Below are 14,485 nucleotides of genomic sequence, written 5' to 3' on the forward strand. Positions count from 1 at the left end.
GCTCAACTCCAGCCCCCCAAGCAGGTCAGGTTTTCCAGATCTCAGTTGAAGACGGAGCCTCTGAGCCACCTGTGATGAAGCAGGGATATCCTGAAAACCTGACCTGTTTGGGGGGGGGGGATTGAGGATTGGCCTTAGATAACTGTTTCGGGAGCTCAATAGGCACTTTACCGAAATAGGTCTCACTGTCTCTCGATGTGACGTTGAGCCCATGCTAAGGAAATTGTATTTTGGCTGTTTTTCGCAAATATTTAGCTCTGTGGATGCATATGAACACATTTTTTTTTTGTTAAATCATATGATGGCCTTGTTTAATATTTGACATGTAATATATTGGTATCTTCCAAAGCTTTATTTAAACATATAAAACATTTCTCACTTACTAAGCAATGCACTGCTAATCTGTTTTGCTCAAATTAGCTTTTTCTTGAACAGGGGTGACACTACAGTATATACTTTGGCACTTCCACCCATTGTTTCCAGCTCTTTATTTTTAGCTCTTGCCACTATACACCATGTGGAGAGCAGAAAAAGACAAGCACTAAAGATCTCACTGGTATTTACTGTAGTGGGAGATAAAGTGACATGCATGATGAGGTCACGTAGCTGGCTGGTTTAAAAAAAAATTAAAAACACACACCATTACTAATACTTCAGACACCAACACGATCTGTTTAATATAGATTTGTTTCCTAAAATGGAAAACAAAAAAATCAAATCTGAAGAGATTGTTCCTGCACTGTAAATGTAACCCTTCCGCCTGTCTCGCCCACATTGTCAATCTTACACCAGAAGAGCACTTCTAACCAGCTGGATGCAGATTCCCATTTTTGTATTTCCTTCACAAGAGCCAATATGATTAGAACCGGTTACTGAAAACTAGTATACTTTAGGAGCTGCTTCAGACAAGCAAGTTATCAGTACCACAGCTCTATAAATAAAGGCTTACAGAGGATGGATAGGGTGATTCTGCATACAGTAACGTTAATACGCTGTATGAAGAAATTTTAAGGGGCACATTTTTATCTAACTTGTTGATTGAGAGCAAAGTGGGAAATGATTGGCAAGAGATGTACAACATCTGCTTCTATCACAGGTTATGATCATTTTGAATAGTTGTCTCTTCAGGTCCAGTGTGTCCGGTTATCAATGTATGTACGTCTTTTATTAATACAGAAGGGCCCTGGGCATGTGGCGGGTTCCATTCTAATGGCCCGCTGCAGAGCGAAAATCAGCGGAACCGCCGATTTTCGGCGTGTGTGCATGCGCAGACCTGCAATTCCCACTTATGCGCAAGCGCAACCTCTGCACCCCCCGATCTGTGCATGTGCAACCTCAGACTTCCCCTTTCTACGCATGCGGAGACATGGCAGCCCCCTTCTTGGTACCGCCGAGAAGCGGGGCCCTGCTGTATAGCACCATTAATGTACATAGAGCTTCACAGTAGTAATACAAGTGACAATCATATAGATAACGAATAATACAGATAACAGTTGATAGGAATAAGCTCTTCCGAATGTTACTTTCATGTCTGAAGCAGAGTCCCTGCTCCGAAGAGCTTACAATCTAATTGGTAGGTAGGAAGAACGTACAGAGACAGTAGGAGGGCATTCAGGTAAGTGCGTCTGCAGGGGGCCAAGCTTTAGTTATCATGTGTATAGTATTAGCTACAGTGCTACTCATATGCTTCTTTAAGCAAGTGTGTCTTAAGGTGTATAGAGAGGGTGTCGGGTATTGGGGGGGGGGGGAGGACATTCCAGAGGTGTGGGGCAGTCAGTGATATATTCTACATACAGTATCAATTTAACAAATAACTTGAACATTTCAATACTTTTTGTATCAGCACTGCAAGGAATAATAAGGTTGAAACAGCAATTTGTGAGAAGGTTTACTGGCGACGCACATCTTTAACCCATGCTGTGCTGACAAAATTGTGTAATACTGAAGGCATAAGCTTATAGGGGTTCATGTTAAACTGGGCAAGAGGCAAAAAGTGACTCAATGGGAGTGCTCATTTGCATGTCATTACCCAGAATCCCTAGCTGCAATGGAAGCACTGTATGCGAATAAATAATTGGGAAAAGCTGGGCTGCAGTTGTATTCTTATTTGCTATACAAAAAGTAATAAATATGGCAGGCCACTGGTTTGCCTCAAAAGGGCTGCAGATTGTTCGCTCACCACTGCGGCTTGGTTTAACAATGATTGCTTTGGATATCCATACATGACATGTGGATACTTACCTCCGTAGGTCATGCCGGTAAGCAGTCCCGGCTGGGCGAGCAATATGGCAGGTTAAAGATCCAGCATAACACAAGCCAATAGGAAGCGGCTTTCTTTTGGCCAGCATGATGGGGGATGTTTAAACATGCACAAGATCTCGGCAGCATCTAGGGAGGTAAGTATCTCGGGAAGCCAGGGGTCCCTGGAGCGGAAATGACCAGAGACCCTCTGCTTCCCACTTTTTTTTTTTGTGCAAAATACCTTATGACCTCATGTCAACAGACACCCCCTTATACATATTATTTCTATTGGTTAATTTTTCTCCCAAGAGGGAGTACACAAAATGGTCTAAACGCACGGCAGAATTAGTGATTCCGCAGTTAATCTATTCTTTTTTCCCCCCTATTTTTAGTTTGCTGCCATAGTAACAATAGCTGCACATCTTAGCCAATACATTCCTTTTGTCCTCCATATACTGTATATTTTGTATCCAATTGGCATTGCCCTTGTTTATTTCTAGTTAGTTACTATTTTAGCATGTTTTCGATCATTTACACCCAGTCATGTTTCCCAGTAAAGGTCCATGTCCCTGCATTGCGAAAAAGAAAAAAAAAAAAAGAGAGATGTGTCTGAGTTTTGCAATACAATCTTTGTGTGTTCAGGCTGCTTCCGGCTCTTCCATTCCCTTTGGAAAACATGCTGTTTTTACAATGTTTTGGATATTGCTTGTAGTAGCTACATTTCTGATGAGAACTCCAGACAACCGTACTCTCTAGGAGCTCTCAATCAAACCTAAATCTTATACTATATTAGTGAAAGCACTGTATGCATGCCTGCCTGTCTCGATGTCCGGTGTCCCTAGGGGAAATCTCATTGGTCCCTTGGGCCGCCCGCCCCCGCACACCTCTCATTGGCCTGAGGCGGAGTGACGGGCCACACACACACACACACACACACACACACTCTCCACCCTCCTCAACGCACACACACACACACACACTCCACCCTCCTCAACACCCCCCCCTTAACACACACACTCCACCCTCCTTAACGGCTGCCCGGCCTTGACCCCCCCACCCCCCGCCCTTCCCGGCGGCTGGCCCGCAACAACGGAACCCCCCCTATCACCACTCCGCGGGACCTCAACATCACCCTCTCTCCCGGTGCTCACCCTCTCCCCCGGTGCTCCCTCCCACAGACCGCTCCCCCCCCCCCAGAGCACGCTCTCGCCGCTCTCACCTTCAGGCCTAGAGGCCGCGCCTCCAGCTCACCATCCCCGCGAGCGCTGCTCCGGCTCTCTCAGTCGGGAGCTGTACGGGCCAGCTACCCACAGCACCTCCTCACCTGAGCGTCTCAGCTCCGCCTCGACGGGGGGAATGGAGCCCGCCGAGGAACCCGAGGAGGAGCGCGGCCCGGTGCGAGGTAAGTAACCGCAGGGGAAGGGATCTTTCACCCCCCCCGGCCCTTCACCCCCCCCGGCCCGGCTTCACCCCCCCCGGCTTCACCCGGCCCGGCGCTTCACCCCCCCCCGGCCTGGCCCTTCACCCGGCCCGGCCCTTCACCCCCCCCCGGCCCGGCCCTTCACCCCTCCCCTCCCCGGCCCTTCACCCCTCCCCTCCCCCCCCAGCCAGACCTTCACCCCCCCGGCCCTTCACCCCCCCCCCCGGACCTGCCCTTCACCCCCTCCCGGACCTGCCCTTCACCCCTCCCCCCCCGGCCATGCCCTTCACCCCCCCCCCCCCGGCCATGCCCTTCACCCCCCCCGGCCATGCCCTTCACCCCCCCCCCCCGCTCATGCCCTTCACCCCCTCCGGCCCTGCCCTTCGCCCCCTCCGGCCCTGCCCTTCGCCCCCTCCGGCCCTGCCCTTCGCCCCCTCCGGCCCTGCCCTTCGCCCCCTCCGGCCCTGCCCTTCGCCCCCATCCCCACCCTCCTTGCTCTTCGCCCCCATCCCCACCCTCCCTGCCCTTCGCCCCCATCCCCACCCTCCCTGCCCTTCGCCCCCATCCCCACCCCCACCCTCCCTGCCCTTCGCCCCTGCCCTTCGCCCCCACCCTCCCTGCCCTTCGCCCCCACCCTCCCTGCCCTTCGCCTAAAACCCTCCCTGCCCTTCGCCTAAAACCCTCCCTGCCCTTCGCCCCCTCTCTCCCTGCCCTTTGCCCCCTCTCCCTGCCCTTTGCCCCCTCGCCCCCTCTCTCCCTGCCCTTTGCCCCCTCGCCCCCTCTCTCCCTGCCCTTTGCCCCCTCGCCCCCTCTCTCCCTGCCCTTTGCCCCCTCGCCCCCTCTCTCCCTGCCCTTTGCCCCCTCGCCCCCTCTCTCCCTGCCCTTTGCCCCCTCGCCCCCTGCCCTTTGCCCCCTCGCCCCCTCTCTCCCTGCCCTTCGCCTAAAACCCTCCCTGCCCTTCGCCCCCACCCTCCCTGCCCTTCGCCCCCTCTCTCCCTGCCCTTTGCCCCCTCTCCCTGCCCTTTGCCCCCTCGCCCCCTCTCTCCCTGCCCTTTGCCCCCTCGCCCCCTCTCTCCCTGCCCTTTGCCCCCTCGCCCCCTCTCTCCCTGCCCTTTGCCCCCTCGCCCCCTCTCTCCCTGCCCTTTGCCCCCTCGCCCCCTCTCTCCCTGCCCTTTGCCCCCTCGCCCCCTGCCCTTTGCCCCCTCGCCCCCTCTCTCCCTGCCCTTCGCCTAAAACCCTCCCTGCCCTTCGCCCCCACCCTCCCTGCCCTTCGCCCCCTCTCTCCCTGCCCTTTGCCCCCTCGCCCCCTCTCTCCCTGCCCTTTGCCCCCTCGCCCCCTCTCTCCCTGCCCTTTGCCCCCTCGCCCCCTCTCTCCCTGCCCTTTGCCCCCTCGCCCCCTCTCTCCCTGCCCTTTGCCCCCTCGCCCCCTCTCTCCCTGCCCTTTGCCCCCTCGCCCCCTCTCTCCCTGCCCTTTGCCCCCTCGCCCCCTCTCTCCCTGCCCTTTGCCCCCTCGCCCCCTCTCTCCCTGCCCTTTGCCCCCTCGCCCCCTCTCTCCCTGCCCTTTGCCCCCTCGCCCCCTCTCTCCCTGCCCTTTGCCCCCTCGCCCCCTGCCCTTTGCCCCCTCGCCCCCTCTCTCCCTGCCCTTCGCCTAAAACCCTCCCTGCCCTTCGCCCCCACCCTCCCTGCCCTTCGCCCCCTCTCTCCCTGCCCTTTGCCCCCTTGCCCCCTCTCTCCCTGCCCTTTGCCCCCTCGCCCCCTCTCTCCCTGCCCTTTGCCCCCTCGCCCCCTCTCTCCCTGCCCTTTGCCCCCTCGCCCCCTCTCTCCCTGCCCTTTGCCCCCTCGCCCCCTCTCTCCCTGCCCTTTGCCCCCTCGCCCCCTCTCTCCCTGCCCTTTGCCCCCTCGCCCCCTCTCTCCCTGCCCTTTGCCCCCTCGCCCCCTCTCTCCCTGCCCTTTGCCCCCTCGCCCCCTCTCTCCCTGCCCTTTGCCCCCTCGCCCCCTCTCTCCCTGCCCTTTGCCCCCTCGCCCCCTCTCTCCCTGCCCTTTGCCCCCTCGCCCCCTCTCTCCCTGCCCTTTGCCCCCTCGCCCCCTCTCTCCCTGCCCTTTGCCCCCTCGCCCCCTCTCTCCCTGCCCTTTGCCCCCTCGCCCCCTCTCTCCCTGCCCTTTGCCCCCTCGCCCCCTCTCTCCCTGCCCTTTGCCCCCTCGCCCCCTCTCTCCCTGCCCTTTGCCCCCTCGCCCCCTCTCTCCCTGCCCTTTGCCCCCTCGCCCCCTCTCTCCCTGCCCTTTGCCCCCTCGCCCCCTCTCTCCCTGCCCTTTGCCCCCTCGCCCCCCTCCCTGCCCTTTGCCCCCTCGCCCCCTCCCTGCCCTTTGCCCCCTCGCCCCCCTCCCTGCCCTTTGCCCCCTCGCCCCCCTCCCTGCCCTTTGCCCCCCTCCCTGCCCTTTGCCCCCTCGCCCCCCTCCCTGCCCTTTGCCCCCTCGCCGCCCTTTGCCCCCTCGCCCCCTCCCTGCCCTTCTCCCCCTCGCCCCCCTCCCTGCCCTTCGCCCCCCTCCCTGCCCTTCGCCCCCTCCCTGCCCTTCTCCCCCTCGCCCCCCTCCCTGCCCTTCGCCCCCCTCCCTGCCCTTCGCCCCCCTCCCTGCCCTTCGCCCCCTCGCCCCCTCGCCCCCCTCCCTGCCCTTCGCCCCCCTCCCTGCCCTTCGCCCCCTTCGCCCCCCTCCCTGCCCTTCGCCCCCCTCCCTGCACTTCGCCCCCCTCCCTGCCCTTCCCCGCCTCTCCACGCCCCCCGCCACAGCAATCACGGGCAATGCCGGGTTTATCAGCTAGTGAATGTTATTTTTACAAATGCAAACACCTTCCAACTCCACTTTCTTAGACAAAATACAAAGTACATAGTTCAGGCACAAAACTCTAATAACTTATCGATTAAAGGGAGGCTTCCTCAGATAAACAGAAAGCAATAAATTGTCTGTCTTATTTATTTTATTCTTGCACTAACCCCACTGGAATTTTTTTTAATGTGATATAGTTACATAGTTACATAGTTACATAGTAGACGAGGTTGAAAAAAGACTTCCGTCCATCAAATTCAACCTATGCTAAATTTAGACAACAGATATTTTATCATATACAGTATCCAGAGGAAGGCAAACAAAAAAACCCCAGAGTCACATCATCCAATGATATCTCATAAGGGGACAAATTAATTCCTTCCTGACTCCAAGAATTGCCAATCGGATTAATCCCTGGATCAACATCCTTCCCATGTATACTTATTTAGTATATCTAAAAAGATGTCCAACCTTTTTTTGAACAAATCTATTGTATCTGCCATCACAGTCTCCATGGGTAATGAATTCCCCATTTTAACTGCCCTTACTGTAAAGAACCCTTTCCTTTGTTACTGGTGAAATCTCCATCCCTCCAACCTTAAGGGATGGCCCCGAGTCCTTAGTACTGCCCGTGGGATGAATAGTTCTTTTGAAAGCTCCTTGTATTGTCCCTGAATATATTTGTTTATAGTTAGCATATCCCCTCTTATACGCCTCTTTTCTAATGTAAATAAATCTAATTTAGCTAGCCTCTCATAAGTTAGATTGTCCATCCCCTTTATTAATTTGGTGGCTCTTCTCTGCACTCTCTCTAGTTCCATAATGTCTTTTCTTAGGATTGGTGCCCAAAATTGTACTCCAGATTCAAGGTGTGGTCTTACTAATGATTTGTAAAGGGGCATAATTATGTTTACTTCCCTTCCATCATCTAAGAAAATCTAATACACACACACACACACACACACACACACGTGTCTTAGGCAGGTCTGCAACCCTGCCATTCAACATTATCACCCAGCATACAGTGTTTCCACAGCAGCAAGGGATTCTGGGGAATGACATGCAAATGAGCACACATATATAAATAATGCTAGAGAGGGTTCTGAAGAATTAAATGCTGAAATAATCTTGCACACACTAGTAGAAGGAAGCTAGGTAACAACGAATTATATGATTGCCGAAAATGCATGCACTTATAGAAGAATTAGTAATCTAATTATATAACCTGTCCAAGATTTTCATCTAATTAAAAACAGAAAGAGAAATCATGAATCAGAGCTAATCAAAAGTGTACGGTGTTGGTTCAATAACAATAACCTAAAGAACAAAATGCTGCTGGCCAAGTGAGGTATCATCCAAGAAGCATTAATGAGCTAAACGTGCCTGCAGACTAACAATATTGGAGATAACTTGCTATCAGCTTCTGTATAACTTCAAGAGAAACTTGTTCATCATGTGCCACTGCTGCACAGAGGGGGTTGTTTGATCCAATTAATATGCTACTATGTGCAGCCTACTATGGTCTTGCACTTATTTCGTTGTGCGATAGCTGAAGGTCTATAGGTAAACTTACACGCCTCCAGATTTCTTTCCTCATTAATGGAAACCCCTATTATTTTCTCAATAGGAAAAAAAAATTCCATCTGCAACAATGAGTCATCATCACCTACTGCAGCATAACAACAGGCTTCTCCATCTCAGCCTCTGCATCCCTTCAGAGGGAAAGGACCATCTCTTATTGACACACACACACACCCATTTGTTTTCTTCTTATTTGTATATGTAAAGCCTGTGACAATGTATAATTCTACATTCTACGCTGGCAATTGTTTGGTGCACCTGTTATAAAATCCTGGATTTTTTGGCCAACATAATGGCTGCTTCAGTCAGTGTAACTCAGCAGCTACAATGTATCCTTATATTACCAAGGTAACATTATCTATTGTTACAATTTACAGATCAAACTGCTGGGAACATTGGCAACAAATTATCACAAATCTTGCACTGCTTGGGAGGTGGGCTAAACTCGCTATAGAAAATCAAAGGATGCGTTAAAAACTCATTAAAAATGGTATTAAGAATTGAAAAATAATTCTAATAATACATTTAGTATTATTAGAACTGATTTATTTTAAAAATCCATATAAGATTTCACATCTTGCTGCTTTTACTTCCCGCCGAGCAGTCTGAAAAACAATTCACCATGAAATGTAGTGCTCGAAACTTTCCTACTGAATATATTATTGCAGAAGGGGTAATGAGAGGCTAGTTATTTAGAGCTAATTTAATTCAGACGTACAGTATAACAGGAAAACAGACTGAAAATGGAACATTAGTGCTTCTAAAAGGCTGGGCACAACAATTAAAAACAAGGATTCCTGTAAGGCAAGAAATCATCTAAATGAATGATTACATGATTAAGATTTAAAGAGGCAATCCAAACAGTACTTTAAATAAATAAATATATGGACACTTTCATTACCTTTATTGAAAACAAATTACCTAAATGAATGATTGATTGGTTCTCCCATGATTGATCAGCAAAATCCTGCTTCCCAGGGTTCACTAAACAGCTGCCTTTCAGTTTCAATCAATCCTTCAGTCCGTGTAACTCAGCAGCTACAATGTATCCTTTAATTACCAAGATAACATTATCTATTGTTACAGTTTACAGCTCAAACTGCTGGTGATATTGGTAACAAATGATCACACACAGGAAAGTGTTACAAAAAAATCTTGCACTGCTGGGGATGTGTGCTAAAACCCGCTATAGAAATCAAAGGATGCTCATTATATTAAAACTCACTAAAAATGGCATTAACAAGTGAATTCAAAAATAGTTTTTTAGTAAGCATAATTTAATACTAAAGAAATGTTTTTTTTTTATTTTTTAACACAGGATATTGCATGGATTGCAACAAAAAATTGCAAGAAATTGAACTATACCTTTGTAGACTATACAATACAGTTGTGGAAAAGCACATGATACAAAAAATGTCTGATTATTTTTCAACAATAATTTCTCTTTGTGAATACATATTGTATTTGTTAGTCATTTCTGACAAAAATGTTAACACACTGATAGAAAACTGCTGCAATGAAGTGGTAAGAAAGTAATAGAAGTAATTGCGCCCATCCTTACCAAAGTTGTAAATCTGCATTTATTTTTGTGCTAACCATACCGGAGACCTTATCCCGTTCATTGTTTCACAGGTGTTCTCTTTCCCCCAATATCATAGCACAATATGAACAACAATTACTCCTCACCTCTGCTGGTGTTACCCCTGGCATTCGTATATCCAGTGTATAATCTGACGAGCCTGGAGACATTACAGGCCGTGTTGTTCCCAAGCAGTCATTGGAAAGAGATCTGGATGGTTCCTTATATCTTCAATAAAAATATAATGAAAAATAAACATTTTAAGTTTCTTTTTTTTATTCCATCATGAACTCTGTTCTACATGCCTACAAGTCACAGTAATGAGCTCTATTTTGTAACTACAAATCAAGTAATTAAGACAAGTTCAATATCTTTTCTTCAGATATAAGTAGCAAACCGTACACATGCTGAGAAGACAACACATTTAGAAAGTGAAGTACAGTATTAGTTAGTAAAAAGGACTAAAACTGGAAATTCTAAGTGCATAGACAATGAAGGCTGTGAGCTGTGACAGAGGTAGAGGCTGTGATATAAGTAGATAATAGGACAGTATATAAAAGATAGCTGTATTTATTTATCTTACTACAAATAAATCATTAAACCATCTTGGTAACGGGATCCAGAAGAATAGGAATAGGTTTGATTAGGCTCCTAAACCTAGACTAGAGGCAATATGATAGCTGCAAACAGTTCACACTCATTGATACTTTTTGTAATACGCAGTGAAGTTTGCAGCAGTATCTTTCACTTTCCAGAATGCTGTAGAAGAAGCTTGGACAGCCAAACTGTTCATTTTCAGCATGGAGCTCAATGGAATTAGAAAGACGCACACCAATGTTAGATTTGGGATTCTATGATGCTTTCACATCTTATAATTGTCTTGACTAATCATTGTAGATGATTTAATGCCTTATTAAAGTAATTAGTTATGCCAACATAGACATGAGTTGACCCCTTCACATCAGTTTAAACCCATTTTGTGATTTAATGATGAACCTAAAAGGAGCATGAGTAAAGATCTTGCATCATAAAACATTTTAATATGAGCACATGACTAGAATATTATTTACATAAGCATAATAAATAAAACAGAGCTGTTCATGGAACATCAGGATCTATCACAGGATGTCTGTCATTTATGTTTGTTCAAACAATACCTGCTTTCTGCATCTAAAGTAATCTTCTCTAGCATTTCTACTCCGGTTTTCATTTCCTGCTCATGTGTGTGTTTTTCTAATCTAATAAATCTGCCAGAACTTTTATTTATAGAATTATAAAATATATATATAATGACATGCAAATTACACAGTAATATTGCCATTTGCTATATATATATATATATATATATATATATATATATATATATATATATATATATATATATATATATATATATATATATATATATATATATATATATATATATATATATATATATATATATATTTTTTTTTTTTTTTTTTTTAAGGGACAGAGAGAGGATTTGAAGTAAGAGTATGGTTGCTAGATCACGATGGACCAGTGAATCAGACAATTAAAGCAATTGCTTTATCTAAATAAACTGGTTTCTCAGTTTCTCAGGGGTACAGATATTTTCTATGCTAATATATGTAGAAATGGCATTAATAAATAAAACAATATTACAGAATTGCATTCTGCGCCAAATATGTTGGGAATTGAAATTCAATGGGTAAATATAAACTGGCAAGAAGTTTGCATTGTTGCATGAAATCTGTTGACATTAGGAACTCATGACCAACCAATTCTTAACTGGCATGCATTTGCGCAAATTTGTTGTCGATCATCTATACTCTCGATCTATTAATACACTGTACAACATAGACATGAGTATAGTGGCTGTAAAAATAATACTTCCTTAAATAACAAAGCTTTTCAGAAATAATACAGGCCTTTGGAAGAGAAAGATGCATACGAAATGGAATAATCAGAGAATATTGTAGTGAATAATATATGTGCGTATAAATATTTAATGTAATAATTATAGAGACTGATACATTTATGTTTTCCTAGCAATCACAGCTCATTTTTAAACACCATCAGAGGACAAATGTATTCATGTAAATGTGCGGATTTCATCATACAGAAGCACAGCAGTGAGCAGCAACTGATCATATACCCAACACGTTTATAATAATAATAAAAAAATTATTTATTTTTATATATATATATATATATATATATATATATATATATATATATATATATATATATATATATATATATATATATATACACACACACACACACATACTGTACACACACAAATTAAGAAAAAAATCAATATCACAAAAAAGACTTGAGGACAAAACAATTACATCTGTGTGTCAAATAAAGTGGACTACTTAAAAAAAAAAATCTATATCTATACAGTATCCACTCACATAAGCTTAAACTTTCCTCACCTCTTAAAGACAGATCTAGGGCTCCTGAAACAGTAACAGCTGTCTTGGAAAATAAGAAATAGTAGGATCAAGCTGCTAATGAGGCTGGCCATGTTCACCCTGCTGTTCCTTGCCTTATTACGGTGGCAAATAAAAAGCAGCGTTGTAATCCTGGCAATTAGGCTGCTGTATCAGCCCACTACTTCATTACTGGGAGCCCCACAGGCATCCTACAGCTGTTGACAGCCCATCCGTCTTCAGGAGGTGAAGCGCTGGAAGGTGGACGATTCAACTCTGGGATCTAGGATTTGCTGGAAAGAAACATCCTCCTGATTGAACACAGTTTTTTCTTTAGGATAACGTTGTACTTCCGTGCGGGAAAGATGTTCCAGCACAGTGCAAGTTGAGATGCTTGACTTCCCCCCCCCCCGCAAGGGGCTTGCACCCTGGTGCTCTGCAACTACAAGTTACAGATCACTCACAATTACCCAGCATCATGCCAACACCCGTCTTCAGTGAGAACCTGTGAAAAGAGGCAGATAATGGATGACTAACACATTACAACATTAGTCCTCAGCAAATCCCTGTTGAGGGTTCTCAGTGCATTTGTTTTCTAAGCCCAACCCAATTGACAAACTCATATGCTCTAGTACAGTGATATAAAGCTTCCTACTGACACACACACACACACACACACACACACACACACACACACACACACACACACACACACACACACACACACACACACACACACACACACACACACACACACACGTTCTCTGGTTTGCATCCAATGTATTATTTGACTGTTTTAACATTACAGGTAAATATAAATCAGAGGAATTCTGCAATAGTGTCGTTTAGTTGAATTATCTGACACTACAGTGAACTTCTGCAATGCACTATTGCCACACAAATGAACAATTACCCAAACTTTAGGACTGAAATTACCAATACGGTCACTAATGGCTGCACGTTTTCATTTCACAAAAGACTAGGATTGTCACATAATGAAGCCACCAAAAGAGGAAGTTGGTTCTCTGGTTCAGCATTAAAGCTACAATCACGGGTCATGAGAAGTCAGATGAAAACACACAAGTGACCAATGCCACATGTAAAACCTCCAAAGCTTCCAAATCCATTTAAGTGAATTAAGATCTTCAACAATCTGAGAAATTCCCTACTATGTCGTCATATTCTCTCCTCGCTGTCACTTTATACACAAACAATCCACCAATCCAAATGGGGATGGATCTCAAGCCATTGGATGAAACTACTACCATTATGTTGTGATGGCATCAGCAACCATGACACAAGAGGACCTGGGATATGTTAAAAGTGGGGGTCAGCAGCACAGAGATTAAGCCAGTTTAGAAAATACCTGTCAAGAACCGAGGAATCAGCCTACTTACAATACCCACCTACAACATGCCACAGGATCAAAATCATGTCAATCACATCAACATAGCAAAGCTAAACCACAGTTTTGGTACATTAGTCTTCTAACTAAATTAACACATTCACTACCAGAGAGGCAAGACACGCACACATTACCCCGCTGGCAGCGAAAGAGTCAACACAAGAAGTCCTTCCAATGCATTTGATTCCTTTTCCAGAACATTACACACCAGTGAAAGTAAATACATATGTATGCACATCCATTATCAAAGTAAATCAAACCTTGAAGACAGAAGGATGAATTCAACCGATTAAAAGATCTTCCTGGCTAGTGTCAACATGCTGCAAACCTACAGTCAGTGGCTGAACCGAGACTACAGAGCGCCAGCCAGTGTGACCACCAGAACTTTTACGCATCACACACACCAGTAAAGAGCTTCGCTGCTCCTATGCAAAGCAACTCAGAGAGGCTAGAACCGAACCCTGACCCAGGAGCTGCCGGCACCCGCGCGCAACAGAGCCCAAAATGCACACCGCGCTGCTTCTGGAGTTACTTTGGGAGTGGGTGCTTCCAGGGGACGGGAACCACCGCTCCAGCCTCCGGATTGATCTGATTTTGTTCTCGCTGCGGGTCTACGTGCAGCAGACGAGGTAACAGCGGGGAGAGGAGACTACAACTCCCAGCAACACTTGCGCGAGGGGAAAAAAAAAAAAAAAGATTCAAAAATGTTAAAACTTTATTTTTAGGACAGTAAGATTTTAAGTGAATGAGATTTGTAGTGCTAGCTGGGAAATTAATATTACGTTTACCCCTTTACTGTAGGGTGCATGTATTTTCACATTTGCTGCAGCTCACAATGTAATGAAGCGTCCATGGACCAAATAAGTAACATTTTGGGGGTTCTAGACCAAGTGAGACTTAATGGAATTTATATTTTATTTATATAAATAAATGGAGGTGTAGGAAGCCATTGATGATGGGAATAAAAGCTGGATGTAACTGAAACTTCATAGATAGACCCGCCAACATTTTTGTAC

The 14,485-nt window shown here is 46.2% G+C and overlaps 1 protein-coding gene across 1 annotated transcript in view; it reads right to left on the reverse strand.

The window, feature by feature from the left end:
* Positions 1-14,135, reverse strand: part of PAM (peptidylglycine alpha-amidating monooxygenase) — a 201,422-nt gene extending 187,287 nt beyond the window's left edge. The window contains exons 1-4 of the mRNA XM_075599016.1: positions 14,002-14,135; positions 12,068-12,569; positions 9,696-9,872; positions 641-692 (exon numbers count right to left, since the gene is read on the reverse strand). Of these exons, the coding sequence (XP_075455131.1) occupies positions 641-692; positions 9,696-9,872; positions 12,068-12,159 (321 nt within the window). The 5' untranslated portion in view covers positions 12,160-12,569; positions 14,002-14,135. The remainder of the gene's footprint in view (positions 1-640; positions 693-9,695; positions 9,873-12,067; positions 12,570-14,001) is intronic.
* Positions 14,136-14,485: the final 350 nt, after the last annotated feature.

Source organism: Ascaphus truei, chromosome 1 (assembly GCF_040206685.1).
Source record: "Ascaphus truei isolate aAscTru1 chromosome 1, aAscTru1.hap1, whole genome shotgun sequence".
In the NCBI taxonomy this organism is placed as follows: Eukaryota; Metazoa; Chordata; class Amphibia; order Anura; family Ascaphidae; genus Ascaphus; species Ascaphus truei.